The sequence below is a fragment of the Carcharhinus amblyrhynchos genome, chromosome 1 (assembly GCF_965287045.1).
Source record: "Carcharhinus amblyrhynchos chromosome 1, sCarAmb.v2.hapA, whole genome shotgun sequence".
Classification (NCBI taxonomy): Eukaryota; Metazoa; Chordata; class Chondrichthyes; order Carcharhiniformes; family Carcharhinidae; genus Carcharhinus; species Carcharhinus amblyrhynchos.
In genome coordinates this window covers 45,219,465-45,237,329 of record NC_137324.1, presented here as the reverse complement: position 1 = coordinate 45,237,329, position 17,865 = coordinate 45,219,465, and the positions used below count along the sequence as shown (strand labels likewise).

Sequence of the window (17,865 nt, the reverse complement as noted above, 5' to 3'; positions counted from 1 at the left end):
AAGAGCACCACCTTCTCAAAGGAAATTAGGATTGTGCAATAAAAGCTAGCCTCACCAGAGACATTTGAAAAAATATTTTCTTTTAAAAAGTGGGTGATGGGAGGAAGTTGTGCTTCACAGTCAGAGCCATGGGAGGCAATTCAGCCCATCTTGTCCATGGCAGCCTGAGGACACTAGGTGTCCTTTGGTCTGTGGTCTCCTGTGACTTCACTGATCACCTTTAAGATCGGAGGCGAATTTTCTGCTTTCACATCCTTTAAATGATTCCTGGCAGGGCCAGGGTGACACAAACTTACAGATCCCAGATAAAACTCCATTTAAACTGCAGCCATTTCAGCAAATTGTTCTTGCATAAATTATTGGGGGGGGTGGGGTAGGGACAAGGCAGATTTGGAAGCTGTTACAATTTAAATATTGATACCTGCCATTGCAGTTCACATCTTAGCATTTATTTGTTCAGAAATGAGCAGCTTCAGAAACGGCAGTAATAATCATCTTTAATAAATAAAAAAATGTTCCAAACATAAAAGAAACTCCATAACAAAGAAAGGGAAAGTTGATTTTAACTTAAGGCTCCAGTTGCTAGAGGACTGACATCCCATTGTGGCACCACTCCTTCACACCTTTAATATTTCTTCATCTAGTTTATCATACTTTGCATTTTAAATGGATGGTACAGTACAGAGGAAAGAGAAAGAATTAAGCAGGGACATAATAACAATGGCCAGGACCTCAAGGATTTCTGTTCCTGCTTTGGGAGTCCAGGTTGTGGTCTCTTATTTTGTAACATGTCTGCCTGGATGGGGAGGAGGTGGGATGATGATCTGCAAGAAGCTACACCAAGCCCATACAGACAATTGTTTAATTCACCAGCTGGTCTTACTTTTTTCTCAAACGTATATATTATACCTAGTTGACCCTAAAGTGTCACATGCAGCACCTATAAACTCAATAGATGCCTCGTGGTTTACTGGCTAGAACTTTTGTAATGGCAGCCTTTTACAGGCCGTCACCACAATTACTGAATCTAGTGGATTCAGTAAACAGAATTCCTCAATGACTATTGGGAATCATGCAATTATTATAATAACTTGGTTGTTATTTTTTATTTGTTTTATTTAAAGCTAGATTATGTTGGTAATAACCACTTCACAAGTGTTTAGTGTTTTTATCCCAATAGGTAACACTAGATGTATCACTGCAAAATTGGATTAATTCCACTATTCCCATAGGCCAATTTTAAAATAGGATCCTTTCATGTTAATCCGTGACTGCTACATGGAGAATGCTTGCTCTGGTCTTAAAATCTGAGCTTGGTCAGGGTTAGTTACCACTCTGCTGGTATCAAATTTTCAAAACTTCTTGATTTACTCAGGAATGCCCTCTGTTAGAGGAGGCACCTGATATATACCCATGAGAGTGGACAATGTAGAATTTCTTGACAGTATCTAATTCAAAGACAATCCTTTCTTAGCATCATCCCGTGGCTTTATTAGCTATTTTTTGTTCAAGATTTTAAGAGGAAGCATTTGGTGTATTCTGGTGATGTTGTGCTTAGCTCAAAACCAATACCCTTTCAAATTATATTCAGTAGATCTTCGTAGTGTCTGCCCACAATTACTGGAACTTTTGTTCATTTCCCCTGTCCATACCATTGTATTGGTTCTCAGAGAATACATATCAATTACCAAAGTGATACACAAAACGGGCAAGGATTTAGTATATACATATACAATCCTCTTCACAAATTCATCCAAAGAGATAGTAAACTGCAAAAATTCTATGTTACATAGGTTGCACAAGAAAAGCTTTGCATCATATCTGCACTAATCACCAGTCTTTTAACACTGTAAAAGAATGGCAATAATTGGCAAATGTTAACAACCAATTTTTTTTGAATATGAATAAAATTACATTTTATGGTCAGCTTAAAGTTTTAAATATTAGAATGTAAATCTAGGGTTGTGACGCTCAGAATCAGGACATTCATCTTGCCACTCTGATTACTATCATACAATGCTAGCTCTCCCATCGCAGGAGACTTTAAAATATATCATTGTAGGGAATATATTTTCAAACAATATTATTTTTAATATTACTAATTACATTTACAATACTATATAGATAGCAAAAAGAATGGTTTGCTCCACCACCACATAACATTTCGATCTTCCTGTGCTATGCAACATCAGTCAGCAAGTGGCTTTATTTGCTTTGCGGCTTCAAGTTTGGTTAGCAGTTCTTCCCATTGAACAAACTGCTTTGAGAGGAGCAGAATCTGACAGTCACTGTTAAGGTAAAGGTTGCTGCAGAATCTTAAAGAACTTGAATTTTAACTTCAAATGTTTAATCCAACATTTAATAAACCAAGATGATAAAGTTCCGCACTTATTTGTTATTGAGAAATTCATTTCCAAATTAACTAATTGGCATCCAAATTAGTTACATGTTAATGGTGGCTGAAATTTGAAAAATACTATGCAGAAAAATATGGAGTTAGGCACAGGAGAAAATAACTCCACTACATACCGCACTCTCTAGTTTGTTTCTCTATGAACGGTATGTTTTGTCTGTATAGCGTGCAAGAAACGATACTTTTCACTGTATGTTAATACATGTGACAATAATAAATCAAATCAAATTCTGGATAATTTAAGGTAAATATGTTTTTTTTTCAACTCAAATACAAAACATAGGGTGATCAGTCTCTTACCAGGACCTTTAGGTTTGCAAGAAATGCAAAGTTACAAATTCAAGACTTAAAACAAAAATCCACCCCAATCCAAACTACTCCAATTGTTCAAAGGGACAGCCAACCTTTAAACTGCAGAAAGGAGTTAATGAAACTGCATTGAATGAAAATGAATTCTATATAGCTAACATAATCTGGAGGACCAAATGAAAATATGGATCATAGAAACCAAAGGATACCATTTTGTTATACTCATCAAGCATCTTGCTTACATCCTCTGTGATTGCATTACATTGATCCTACATAAAAACATGAAGAAAAAATATATGGGTATTAAAAACTCATCTATACTGAGGAAAATGAAGTGATCAATAAAAATGATCAAAGAACTGGCAGATTAGTTTACTCATTGGTTGCATTATCTTAATTTCAAAAGAATTAAAATAATTAAAAAAGCACAAGAAAGTTTATTGCAGCACAATTTTAATTAGAGTTAATCATGAAAATTCACGCCATGCAATAAAAGTGATTTGAGAACTGCTAAATATTTGCAGAGCACACAGTACCTGCTCCTGAATTTGAACCTGGGTCAGTGCTTGCACCTTTGAGGAGTAGTTTGGAACAGCTGCAGAAATACCAAACAACAAATTGGATTTTTGCATAATATACAAACTTATATCCCGTTATGTTCAGGAGATTACACCCCAAATATTCACAACAGTGTGGGGTGGAAATGAGAGCAAGAGGAGGATGGAGAGACAGGAGGCTGAAGGGAAGAGTGGGAGACGGTGAAGACCGTTTCTGTGCTAACTAACGTCTTCATATTCTCAAATTGTGGTTTTAAAAACAGACTAGTGCTCAGGACACAGTGAAGAAAATCAGACATGTGGTGCCACTTGATTTATCCAGACAATGATTAAAAGGATTGCAATGGATGGAATGGTTTCTCTCAAACCTACCTTTAATGTGCTCACTCTCAAGATATGGCTGATGTTTTTTCACAGATTCTAAAAGACGCACTTGGGAATGGATAAAATGCTCCTCTATAGTGAAAGAAAAACAAAGTTAAGAATGTTTCTTCCAAGTACTCCACAGCACACTCTTTCCTCAGAATAAAATGCCAAATATTTTCATATTTAAACTCATACTGCATAGAAACCAAGAAGTGTACATTTTATTCATAATAGTAACTTGAATTGGAAATGCTTAGGATGCAATTTTCATGTTGCCAATTTGGTTTAATAATCAGGGGAGATGGTGAAAAGCTACATTATACTCTTGCTGTAGTGCACTACTACAGTGAATGAACGCATGCTCTATCCCTCAAAGTTCAGTTGTACTGGCAGTGCTATGGCCGCAACTACTCATCAGTTCACTGCCCCGTTCAATTTCACTAACATCTGGAAGGAGGTAATAAATAATTAGCACAGCAGCAGATACTCAGGAACACTATCACTTGTGAGCTCCCCTCTAAGCCACTCACCATCCTGACTTGGAAATATATTGCCATTCCTTCGCAGTCACTGGGTCAAAATCCTGAAATTCCTTCCCTAATGGCATTGTGGATCAATCCACAGCACATGGACTTCAGGATTCAAAAAGACAGTTCATAAGAACATAAGAAATAGGAGCAGGAGTAGGCCATCCAGCCCTTCGAGCCTGCCCCGCCATTCAATAAGATCATGGCTGATCTGTCGCTGCTCAGTTCCACTTTCCCGCCCTCTCCCCATAACCCTTAATCCCCTCTTATCAAAAACCCATCAACCCGCGTCTTAAAAATATTTAGCGAGGCAGCCTCCACCACTTCAACAGGCAGAGAATTCCAGAGATTCACCACCCTTTGAGTGAAGAAGTTCCTCCTCAACTCCGTTCTAAACCGCCCCCCTTTTATCTTGAGGCTGTGCCCCCTAGTCCTACTGTCTTTTTTGAGCGGGAAGAGTCTCTCCACCTCTATCCTATCCATCCCATTCATCATCTTATACGTCTCAATGAGATCTCCCCTCATTCTTCTAAACTCTAACGAGTACAAGCCCAGTTTATTCAGTCTCTCCTCATAGCTCAACCCCCTCAACTCCGGTATCAGCCTAGTAAACCTCCTCTGCACTCCCTCCAAGGCCAAAATATCTTTGCGCAGGTGCGGCACCCAAAACTGTACACAGTACTCCAGCTGCAGCCTCACCAATGCCCTATACAGCCACAGCAAGACCTCCCTACTTTTATGTTCAATCTCCCTCGCTATGAAGGCCAGCATCCCATTCGCCTTCCTGACCACCTGCTGCACCTGCAAGCTGGGTTTTTGCGACTCATGCACAAGGACCCCGAGGTCCCTCTGCACCGTCGCCTGCTGCAGTTTTTCGCCCCGTAAGTAATAGTCCTTCCTACCATTCTTCCTACCAAAGTGGACCACCTCACACTTGCCAACATTAAATTCCATTTGCCATTTCCTGGCCCATTCGCCCAGCCTATCTAGATCCTTCTGCAGACTCTCCACACCCTCCGCACAATTTGCCGTTCCCCCAATCTTGGTGTCATCAGCAAATTTCGACACCCTACACTCGGTTCCCTCCTCCAGATCATCTATATAAATGGTAAAAAGCTGAGGCCCCAGCACCGACCCCTGGGGCACTCCACTAGTCACCATCCGCCAATCCGAATAGCACCCATTGAGCCCCACTCTCTGCCTCCTATTTGACAACCAATCCTCTATCCACACTAACACCCTACCCCCAACTCCATGTCCCTCGACCTTCTGCAATAACCTCTTGAGGTACTTTGTCAAACGCCTTCTGAAAATCTAGAAAGACCACATCCACCGGCTCTCCTCTATCCACCGCCCTAGACACATCCTCATAGAACTCCAGTAAATTTGTCAGACACAACTTCCCTTTAATGAAACCGTGCTGCGTCTGCTCTATCAAGCAATTCCCTTCAAGATGCCTTGCAATTTCCTCCTTAATGACAGATTCTAACATTTTACCTACCACAGACGTTAAACTAACCGGCCTATAATTCCCCGCCTTTTGCCTGGCACCCTTCTTAAACAACGGCGTAACATTAGCCGTTTTCCAATCATCCGGCACTTCCCCGGAATCCAGCGACTTCACCACCACCTTCCCAAGGGCAACTCAGAATGGGGCAAGAAATAAGAACAGAAGAAATAGGAGCAGGAGTAGGTCATCCAGCCCTTCGAGCCTGTCCCGCCATTCAATAAGATCATGGCTTATCTGAAGTGGATCAGTTCTACTTTCCCACTTTCTCCCCATAACCCTTAATTCCCCTTGTCTATCAAAAACCTATCTACCCATGACTTAATATACTTAGCGAGGTAGCCTCCACCACTTCAACGGGCAGAGAATTCCAGAGATTCACCACCCTTTGAGTGAAGAAGTTCCTCCTCAACTCTGATCTAAACGGCCCCCCCCTTACCTTGGGGCTGTGTCCTCTGGTCCTGCTCTCCCTTCTAAGCGGGAAGAATCTCTCTACCTCTACCCTATCCATCCCCTTCATAATCTTATACGTCTCTATAAGATCCCCTCTCATCCTTCTAAACTCCAACCAGTACAAAGCCAGTCTATTTAGTCTCTCTTCATAGACCAACCCCCTCATCTCCAGTATCAGCCTAGTGAACCTCCTCTGCACTCCCTCCAAGGCCAATATGTCCTTCTGCAAGTGCGGCGACTTGCAGACCTAGCAATGAGCATTGCTGGCTATGCCAGCAATGCTCATGTTCCACGAATAAATAAAAAAAATTTCTGACTACAACTGAAATGTTTGCAGATATGATGTTTTGCTGTGCACGGCTGTCACTGAATACTCTTGATGTGGGTATGCCGGCGTTGGACTGGCGTGAACACAGTAAAAAGTCTGACAACACCAGGTTTTAGTCCAACCTATTTATTTGATAATATACTCGCAAGCTTTCGAGGGGTTACCCTCTTCGTCAGGTGAATCTTTTTCACCTGACGAAGAGGGTAACCCCTCGAAAGCTTGCGAGTATATTATCAAATAAATAGGTTGGACTAAAACCTGGTGTTGTCAGACTTTTTACTGAATACTCTGCCAGACTCAGCCATAACACCACAAGTATAAGTAGTAAGCCCTCAGAGTAAATCCACTGTCAAATTATGATTGACTGCAGCTTGCTAAGAATATCACAGTAGTCCTGGTACATACCACGTTTTGTATTTGCTGCATTACATTTACGACAATTTATGAATGTCCTACAATGAATATTTGATTCATATAAAATTCTTAAGGGGCTTGGTAGCTGTTAGAATTATCAATATATTCAAAGTAAGAACATGGTCATTTAGGTCTCAGGTGAGAATTGTGAATTTTTAAAATTCTCTACCCGAGAAAGCTGTGACTGCTCACATTTCATGAATGTATTTAGTATCTAGATTGGAAAATTTCTAAATACTAGAACATAGAATCTACAGTGCAGGAGGCCACCATTTGGTCCATCGAGCCTGCACTGACAACAATCCCAAACAGGTCCTTACTCTGTAACCCCACATACTTACCCTCCTAGTCCTCCTGACATTGAGGGGCAATTTATCATGGCCAATCAACCTACCCTGAACATATTTGGAGTGTGGGAAGAAACCGGAGGTTTAATAAAAAAAGGAATGTGAGGATATGGCGGATAAATGAAGTTGAAGTAGATGAACAGCTATGATTTTACTGTTTAGCGGAGCACGTTTGAAAGGTACTGCGTTCCACTCCTGCTGCTTTTCCTTATCTCCTTATTGATGTCCCTTGATGTGCCTGTTACTGTAAGGCCTCAGTGAATTTTCACTATGAAGAAACATTTTTATTTACTTTATTGTATGAACTCAAAGGATCAAATAATAATTTGTTTGAAATTATTTTGAAGTAAACTCTCAAGTAGACAATAATCTCTGAAAGCAAAGTTCTTTGTACAAGACCACAAGAAATTACAAAAGGTTGTGAATGTAGCCCAGTCCATCACTCAAACCAGCCTCTCATCCACTGACAGTATCTACACTTTCTGCTGCCTCGGAAAAGCAGCCAGCATAATTAAGGACCCCACGCCCTCCAGACATACTCTCTTCCACCTTCTTCCGTCGGGAAAAAGATGCAAAAGTCTGAGATCACATACCAACTTACTCAAGAACAGCTTCTTCCCTGCTGCCGTCAGACTTTTGAATGGACCTACTGTGCACTAAGCTGATCTTTCTCTACATCTCAACATGACTGTAACACTGCATTTTGCATTCTCTCGTTTACTTCTCTATGAACAGTATGCTTTGTCTGTATAGCGTGCAAATAATATTTTTCACTGTATAATACATGTGACAATAATAAATCAAATCAAACTCAACATGAATGAGTGGTTGCAAAGGATTGCCAGGTGGATGGTTCATCCCGACTTTAGCCGATTTGATTTATTCCACATGATATCAGAAAACAGATCAAGATATTTGATGCCACTAAGGCTATGGACCCTGACAACATTCTAACAATTGTACTGAAGACTGGTACACCAGAACACGCTGCCCCAACAACCCCCAAACCAAGCTGTTCCAGCACAGCCACACCACTGATATCGACCTGATAATGTGGAAGATTGCCCAGTTGTGCCCTGTCCACAAAAAGCAGGATAAATCCAATCCAGCCAATTGTTGCCCTAGTCTATTCGATCATCAGTAAAATAATGGAAGGTGTCAATGACAGTGCCAACAAGCAACACTAAACTCAACAATAATCTGCTCACTAATGCTCAGTTTGAGATTCATCAGTCACTCAACTCCACACCTCATTATAGCCTTAGTCCAAATATGGACAAAGAGCTTATCTTGAGAGGTGTAGTGAGTGATTGCCCTCGACACCAAGGCAACATTTGGCAAAGTGGAGCATTAAGGACACCTAATAAAATGGAAGTAAATGTGAATCACAGGGATACTCCACTGGTTGCAGTCATACCTAGCTCAAAGGAAGATGGTTTCAGTTATTGGAGATCAATCGTCTCAGTCCTGGGACATCATTCTGAACAAAGCAGCCTGCTTGATTGGCACCCCATCCATCATCTTTAACATTCAGTCCTTCCAACACCAATGGATAGTTGCAGCAGCATATACCATCTACAAGATGCACTGCAGCACTCACCAAGACTCCTTCGACAGCATTTCCCAAACCAGTGCCCTCACCCACCTAGAAGGACAAAAGCAGCAGATGCATGGGAACACCAACACCTTAAGTTCCCCTTCAATTCACTCACCATCCTGACTTTGGACTATAGCGCTGTTTCTTCACTAATACTGGGTCAAAATCATAGAACTATGGGCATTCCATACCACTCTGACTGTTGTGGTTCAAAGAAGTGGATCACCATTTCCCCTAGGACAATTAGGGATGGAGCAATAAATGCTGGCCTATCTAGCAACACCCACATCCTGTGAACGAATAAGAAAATTGTGAGTGCTTTTTGACATTTTAAAATGTTTTAAATGTGCTTTAGAAATTTGTTTTCTGTATCAGTTTCCTCAATTAAAATATACTTCCAATTGGCTTAATAAGTATTATTTCTGCACCACTTAACCTTTCAGACTTAGTTACTGATACCTGCTAGCATAGTTACCTGCTAGGATGAACTCTAGTTTCATGGCATCTGGGATTGCAATTCTGTCAATGTATTGAGGGTCCAAGTACTTTATCAGGTCATCAACTGAAAATATAGAAAACTACAATAAATAGTCAAATTCTATATTAAAGGGAAAGGATAAAATGTAACAAAATTACATTTGTTTCCAGAAACAAATAGTGCTTTCATTACTTTTAAAACAGCAAACTCAAGATCGAATGAAGTATGATCAAACCTTAAAGATGCCCAAATTATCATTAGACAATGATAGCTGTGGCCAAGATTTTGCTTCTACAAGTGGCAACAGGCATAGTTGAAAAGTCACTTGGTTGATTACATGTCATAAGCTAAGGCTTCAACTTAATTTGCTTTGATGAACAAATATTACTAGATGACCACAGAAACAGAAAAATGCCATCAAGTCCCTTGAATCTATTCAGATCAGAAATAGCATGCAGACTAAAACTGTGCCCAGCTTCTTGCATGTTCCAAGAAATCATGTATCAATGTGCAAAAACTCAAAATTAAAATTGAGTAAAATTAACTAATGTGCATATTTAAATAAAAGATGAGATTCGCCAAATACCACAGCTCCTATACCACTCCCTGAACCCTTATAATAAAATGTATAAACTGTAATACAGTAAGAACTTCAACACTACCAGATTAAAGTCCAAGTTTATTTGGTATCATGAGCTTTTCGAACACGGCTCCTTCATCAGGCAAGTTACTCACCTGATGAAGGAGCAGTGCTTTGAAAGCTCATGATATCAAATAAGCCAACTGGACTTTAACCTGGTGTTCTGAGACTTCTTACTGTGTCCACCCCAGTCCAACGACAGCATCTCCACATCATGGCTAAACTGTAATATGCATTATACAATAAAATAAATGGTTACCAGAGATTATAAGATAAATTGTTGCTCTACGTTGGACTGCAAAACACTGATTTTTTTCAGTGCTGAAACTGAAAAAAATCTTTCTAAAATAGTGTCCTGTATGAAGAAACTGAACTCTCTACTAACATGGCTGTTACGGAGCAACTTTGTAAAAGATTTAAACAAGGTACTAACTGGATTCTAAAAGAGCAAATGGAGATTTCTTTCTCTTCAGATCATGGATAGATGGCTGAGAGCTGTTGCTTTCAATTCCTGTGCCACATGTGAACTTCAGATCACTTCATGTGCATTGGGAGACTAGATGTTGAAATGTCTACAAATGCCTGAGCACAAGCTTAGGATTTCCCAATTTGAGGTGCAGATGGAAGTCACAGGAAGAGTGAGGATTGGCCTGGATTCTATGTTCCAAGAGCTGGCCACCCCACAGGCAGCAGGAACTCAGAATAGTTGATGGATAGCCACCTAGAAGAGTAAGATGCAGGAGGAAGTGTAAAAGTCTTCAGAGAGTGCACCACTCAAACTTATACACAGCATTGAAGACAATGAATGATGCCACTTGAAGTAATGCAGCCTCAATCATGGCAACAGTTGGAGAGGGAATACATAAAGGATTCAAGGGTGGGGTGCAAAACAGCTGAAAGGTAATAAGAGATTCCATAATTAGGGAGACAGCTAGGTGTTTCTGAACCACCACTGAATCCCTCTCTTGCTTTCTGGGCACATATAACAGCAAACGTAACAAGTTGTTGAATATATATACTTAAGAGGCATGGGGAAGACTAGAATACCACAAGTACTTTGTATCAGTGTTTACCAACAAAGAGGATGCTCACAAAATATTGGCGGGAGAAGAGATGCTAGCTAAAATAATGAGTACAAAAGCAGGGAAGTTGTGCTGAAGCTTTCTAAAGCTCTGATCAAACTAGAGCTAGAGTGCCGTATCACTATCTTAGTGGACTCGAAGTACCTTGAAAAGGGAGCAGAGATCAGAGTTGTTCCAGGGAGGAGGGAAATTAACTTTTATCTGCAAGGTTAGATTGATCTCTTTGGAGCAAGGCAGGTACAGGTGCAATCCAACTGAGGTGTACAAGATGGTGACAGGTTTCAATAAAGGTGGACAAAGAGAAGCTGTTCACATTAGCTCCTAATTTTTGTCCACTGAGTAAATCCTGAAAGGCCCAGTCTCAGAGATGCCTAGTACTATGTAGGACTTAAGTGTATCTTTTCCAATGCATTAACTGAACTTCAAAAATCTTTACTGTATCCACAGTTCCCACCTGAATTTGCCATGAGGAACCCTTCAAGAATTCAATGGCTAAGATGACTTCCTTTGCAATATCATAAAGGTATTTCACCTTTCTTGCAGTATCTCCACTTAGTAGGTTTATCCAATCTACTTGTCTCAAGTAGATCCAGTTTCTTCATCCCTCTAGCAAGTCTAACACCAGCCAACTCCTACCCTTGGCTTTACTATCTCCTGGCCTTAAAACAAATTTCCAACATCTGCTCCACTAAGGTTGCCATCTACAGGTTAATCCCCAATCTTCAGTTCTCTAGAAAGATTAAAACTGGCGAATATTGGTTTTAGGTCCAAGGAGATTAACATCATTCGACTGCACAGACTTCCAAATTCTTTTCCTCAGGATCTCAGAATCATTGCCTTTTGTGCCTACATTTCCATCAGGTTTTCAAATCCAAATTTGCAGGGTTACTTGACTATTTCGGGGGAGGCGATGGCCCAGTGGCATTATTGCTAGACTATTAATCCAGAATCTTAGCTAATGTTCTGGGGACCCAGGTTCGAATCCCACCACAACAAATGGTGGAATTTGAATTCAATGGAAAATATCTGGAATTAAGAATCTACTGATGACCATCATACCATTGTCGATTGTCGGAAAAACTCATCTGGCTCACTGACGTCCTTTAGGGAAGGAAATCTGCTGTCCTTACCTGGTCTGGCCTACATGTGACTCCAAAGCCACTGCAATGTGGTTGACTCTCAATTGCCCATGTCCCATGAATGAATAAAAAAAACAATCTACGTTTTCGCAATTTCTCTCAATTTTCTTTCATTCACTCTTTTTAAACTCATGTGGTGTACTGCAATGTGCCCACTGCTCTTCACCTTAACGTCGAAATAGAAGAAGGTTTTTTCAAAGAAAGTGGATCTGGAGATACTTTTCCTAGCATAAGAAAGGATTTCAAATTTAAGAGTAAAAAAACTCGAAAACGAAAATTGTAAGCTTTGATACAAGCATAACCTACATTACTCAATCTTGCTTTGAATACAGTAGCCTGTACTTACTCTTCTTATACAAGGTTTTTATCCTCTCTCTTTTGCTGGAAATATTCCCCAGAGAAGCCTGGACTTTTACAATAGCATCTGTAAACTGGAAAACAAGGTAGCATACTGGATGAATAAGCACAATAAATCTTGGGTCAAGGCTATTTTTTATTCTAACATTAAATTTAATTTAATTTTTTCCCTGTAATCTTTGTCATGCAGCCAAGACTGATCTTTGCCCAACACTGAAGCCAACCAATCTGCCCCACTCCTCTGCAACTGCATTAATTTGAAGACAATTGAGGGTAAGGGCACTGGGGGAGGGAGAAGTGAAGCTGAGGTAGAAGGTCAGCTATGATCCATGAATGGCGGAGCAGATTCACGCAGTTATAGTCTAACATTATACAAAAGCAGAATACCGTAGATGCTGGAAAACAAAGAGAAACAGAAAATGCTGGAAATACTCAACATTGGAGGACAGAAAAACAGAGGCAATGTTTCAGTTTTGTGACCTTTCATCAGAACCGGGTGAGTTCGGGGTATAACAATTTTAAGGATGGGAAAGCAAGCAGAATGAGAGAAGACTGAAAGGGTAAGTCTGTGATAGAAAACAGGAAATGGGAGAGATAACTGGTTTGGCAGAATTTGTGAAGAGAAACAGTATTCACATTGAGTCCAATATGTCTCTTCTTCAGTCTGTGCTATGTTGGAGGGAAGGGTAGATTAACTGACAAACCTGTTTCATTATAAAAAGTCAAAGGAAGTGGCAATGTGACAAGTTAAGAACAAACAAGGTGTCTAGATGAGGTGGCAGGATAGCAGGTACCCAAATATAAAATATCGAGGGGGGGGGGCGGAAAAACAGTCCAGGGAAGAAAATGGGACCAAGCTCATAATCTAAAATTGTTCAATCACTGTTGAATCCAGAAAGCTGTAAAGTGTCAAACTGTTCATCGAGCTAGTATTGAGCGTGAAGACAGTAGAGGTGCAAGATAGTGAATTGAAATGACAGGGGACAGGAAAACTCAGCATCAAGATTATAGACTGAATGAAAATGTTCTGCAAAGCTGTCACCCAGTCTGTGTTTGGTCTCCCCAGTGCAGAGGAGACTTCAGCAGTGAGCACAGTATTCTGATTGTAATAAGAATGATAACAAGTAATTGACTGTTTCACTTGGAGAAGTGTTTGGGGCCTTGAATGGTAAGGAAGGAAGGAGGTAAAAGGGCAGGTAGTGTATCTCCCGTACCTGCATGGAAAGGTGAGAGTGTGACTGAAAGGTGGGCCAGGGTGTCATGAAGGAAAGCAGAGGGGAAGACGTGTTGGCAGGGGCATCACACAGGATGTGATAGAAATGGCAGAAGACGCACTGACTATGTAGATTGGTGGGTTGAGGATGAGGGGTTCAGCAATCTATTGTGACTCTGGGAAACAGGGGAAGAGAGTTAGAGCAGAAGTGTGTGAATTAGAAGAAACTAATGGCCTATTCCTATTTGTGATGATATGTATATATTTATATATTTCTAAGCTTACTTATTTAGTCTGTATAGAAAAGGGTAAAACTGTGCACACATGCTCTGGTTAATAAGAGATAGCTGGAATCAGATTGTCTGTAGAGTCTAAGGGATGAAAGGCTAAAACTTATCATAGAATCATAGAACCCTACAGTGCAGAAAGAGACCCTTCGGCCCATCGAGTCTGCACCAAATACAATCCCACCCAGGCCCTACCCCCATATCCCTACATATTATACCACTAATCCCTCTAACCTACACATCCCTGGATACTAAGGGGCAATTTCTTAGCATGGTCAATCAACCTAACCCACACATCTTTGGACTGTGGGAGGAAACCGGAGTACTCGGAGGACTCGGAGGAAACCCATGCAGACATGAGGAGAATGTGCAAACTCCACACAGACAGTGACCCGAGCCAGGTCTCGAACCCAGGACCCTGGAGCTGTGAAGCAGCAGTGCTAACCAATGCGCTACCATGCCACCCTTTTATCTTTTTATATTTTTTAATGAGGCATTTTAACTTAGAAGTAAACAGTAAATTTAAAACTGGCATTGGGGATAGGTATTGAAATTGATGTTTAGTTCAGAGTGATTGGGCACAGAAAGAGGTCCTTTGGCCCATCGTGTCAAGCTGTTGCACATCAAAGAAGTCAGAGATGATTAAGAACAGTTGCATTTTAAAGGAGATTTGTGAGCAAGAGTAGGCATTTTAAATTTTATTGAAAATTGGAACAAAAACAGTTTTAATATTTAAGAACCTGAGTTTTCAGAGAGTTTTTTAAAGACTATGAAAAGCTAAGATGAAAGAGGTAAAGAAAGAGGATATTTTATCACATCAGGGTCTCGAGCTGCAGAGCTGTTGTAGGGAAGTCCTGCTGAAAGCCACCTCCTGTGCCTTTGCAGTGTGCTGTGGAAGTATTTTAATTAAAGAAAACTAACTCAAGTCTTGGGCCAGGAAACTACTTGATCTGAGAAAAGGTCAGCTTTGAGTCGCATTTTGGCAAATCACTTCAGTATGCATTTATTCTGGGAAGTCGTGGATTACAGTTCTGTTTAAAACAAGAACAATTTATCAACTTGGATAATATTTCCTGAATTTTATGGTTAAGAATCCATAAGCGCTGTTGACAGAAAAGATGTTGTATTGTATACTATTGATAAAATATTTTGGGGCTGTTTTGAAAGATTTTTCTAACTGTGTCCTTTATCTTGTGTGTTTAAATTTTTTATTTTAGTTAACATTTTAATTCTTAAATTATTGAAGTTATCACTGAGGTCGTGTGTTTTTATGTTCAGTAGCTATCCCTCTCCATTTCTACAATATCAAAAATTACTGATCAACCAAGATACATTTCAAGATATCTGGCTTGCTCAGCACTGACACTAGCTATGGTCACAAAATTCCTTAAGTTTAGTTGGCACACGTTTCACATCCTTATTCTTTTATAATTTTATTCACTTATTCCATTAGTAAGTGATAGAAAAAACATTGAAAGTCAAAACACACACCGACTCTGAAACTAATAGGCAGCCTCTGTTATACAATCTGGACTTTCCAAAAGGCATTTGAAAATCCTTTAACAGAAGTACCTTTTTATGGTAATTACATTTTTGATATTAACAAAATGTATCCCAACACGTTCCTTTTCCTTTCAGGGTTTGATATAAATTTTGCAAAAGGTGTGCTGGTTAGACGTATTAGCCATGTTAAATGATCCTTCTGTGTACTCGAACAGGTGCAACTAGGGAATTTTCACAGTAATTTCATTGCAGTGTTAATGTAGCCTATTTGTCATAATAAATAAACTTTAGATACAAAATTCACTGAGGCTTCCAAATGACAGTATAAGGTGATCCGCGTATGGTTTCTCATTCTTAAGTAAATTTAGCTTCCTCCTCTGGAATTATTTGTTAAGGTATATTGGTGCACAAACCCCAAGTGCGGAAAAGATCATAAACTGACAAATGAAGACAATCTTATAAAGCTGCAATACTTAGCTGTGGCCACAAGAGCCTGCAAGTGAGCTGTAAACAAGATAAACATTTTACTTTCAGAATTAATGGAGTGTAATGCAACATAGCAAATAAAATAGGAAAATCAGAAAAATGGCTTACAAAAAAATCCATCCATATAAATATCCCTGGGTAATTATGTATCTATTGTCCTTTCATAACAAATAAACCATTCACTGAAGTCACCTATTAAAACTGTTATTTGAGAGCGCCGTTCTCTGTAGCTGCAAATGGGAGTGCTGAAGTTTATGTTGTTTGTCAAGTGCCAGGTTTAAAGGTATGTCTCTGTAGCTCTGTGGGAGGAGGATCCAGTTATCATAGCCCACATCCGAACAAACAACTTTGGTTACCCAAGATTCAAATGCAGATTGCTAAAGGTGGTGATCTCTGCATTGTTACATGATCCACGAGCCTACTGGCACATGGTAAAACAGAGAATCAATCAGGGTGATGTAAGCAGGGATCTTCATGTGTGGGACATTGGTAGCAGTACCAAGAAAAAAGGAAGCTGTTTGGATGGGATCCTAGTCCTGACAAATAATAGATATAAAGTGCAATAGACTGTGTAGAGGATTATAAACTACAGAGGGGGGAAGAGGGTCAGGTGAAGAAAATGGAGCAGTGTAGCAACTTGGGTACAAAGATGATCAGAGTGGCCAAGAAGGGTCAGAATTTAGCTGCAATAGTACATCAGCAAATTTCCATGCTTCAAAACTCTACGGCTCTATAAAATCCAAGCAAAGGGTGTAAGAAAATGAAATGAAAAGGAACATTCTCTGAATGAATGAAGTATTCATAACCAGATGAACTAGTAAATAAAAATAAATGGATTTGACTAAAATGTCTTTACAGAGACATGGTTGCAAGGTGACCAAGGTCAAGAAAAAATATTTCAGGAAGGAAAGCTGCGTTGGAGGTAATACAGCAAAGGATCAAGAGATTGGTCCCTGGGATGAGAGGACTGTCTAATAAGAACATAAGAAATAGGAGCAGGAGTAGGCCATCTGGCCCTTCGAGCCTGCCCCGCCATTCAATAAGATCATGGCTGATCTGTCGTGGCTCAGTTCCACTTTCCCGCCCTCTCCCCATAACCCTTAATCCCCTCTCTTATCAGAGGCTGAATTAATTGGGTCTATATTCTGCAGAGTCTAGAAGAATGAAACATTCTCATTGAAGCATACTGGATTTGGATGGGTTTTGATAGGCTCGGCAAGACCTTAATCCATCTCCATGTTTACTCCAAATACCAATTCAAACTGAATGCAGCTCAAACCTCACTTTTCCTTCTTTCCATCTACCCCCTCAGTATTTGACTAACCCAGATTACTCCTTTTCAGTAATTCTACCCAACCACACGCTATTGCTCCATATCCAGCCCATTCTTATAGGAACATAAAACTAGGATCCGGTGTAGGCCATCTGGCCCTTCGAGCCTGCTCTGCCATTCAATAAGATCATGGTTGATAGTTTTGTGGACTCAGCTCCACTTATCTGTCAGCTCACCATAACCCTTAATTCCTTTACTGTTCAAAAACTTATCTATCCTTGTCTTAAAAACATTCAATGAGGTAGCCTCAACTGCTTCACTGAGCAAGGAATTGCACAGACCGGCCCCTCCTCTCCATCTTTCCCTGGCCAAGCTCGCCTTCCAATGTTTTCTCCCCTTTTACCTGGCCGGCCTGTCTCGTTCTCTCTCCGTACAGCCGAGTCTCCAGCTTCGCCAGCCGGTTCTGCAGCTTCTTCAGCTCCGCCATTGTCACCGCCACTTCCGGCCCGCCTGCGCGGCGCACGGGAAATGACGTCACTGGGACAGACCGGCTCGCGGAGCGGCGAGGGGAAAGCACCCGGGTGCGCAT

General features: G+C 40.4%; 1 protein-coding gene across 1 annotated transcript; it reads right to left on the bottom strand.

The window, feature by feature from the left end:
- Nucleotides 1-480: 480 nt before the first annotated feature.
- dctn3 (dynactin 3 (p22)) lies at nt 481-17,786 on the bottom strand. The gene is made up of 7 exons (XM_080215999.1): nt 17,680-17,786; nt 12,504-12,588; nt 9,294-9,380; nt 3,652-3,735; nt 3,259-3,317; nt 2,932-2,991; nt 481-2,278 (listed from the first exon to the last, which is right to left on the bottom strand). Exons 1-7 carry the CDS (start codon nt 17,761-17,763, stop codon nt 2,189-2,191), a joined length of 549 nt encoding a protein of 182 aa, XP_080072125.1. The 5' UTR covers nt 17,764-17,786; the 3' UTR covers nt 481-2,188.
- Nucleotides 17,787-17,865: the final 79 nt, after the last annotated feature.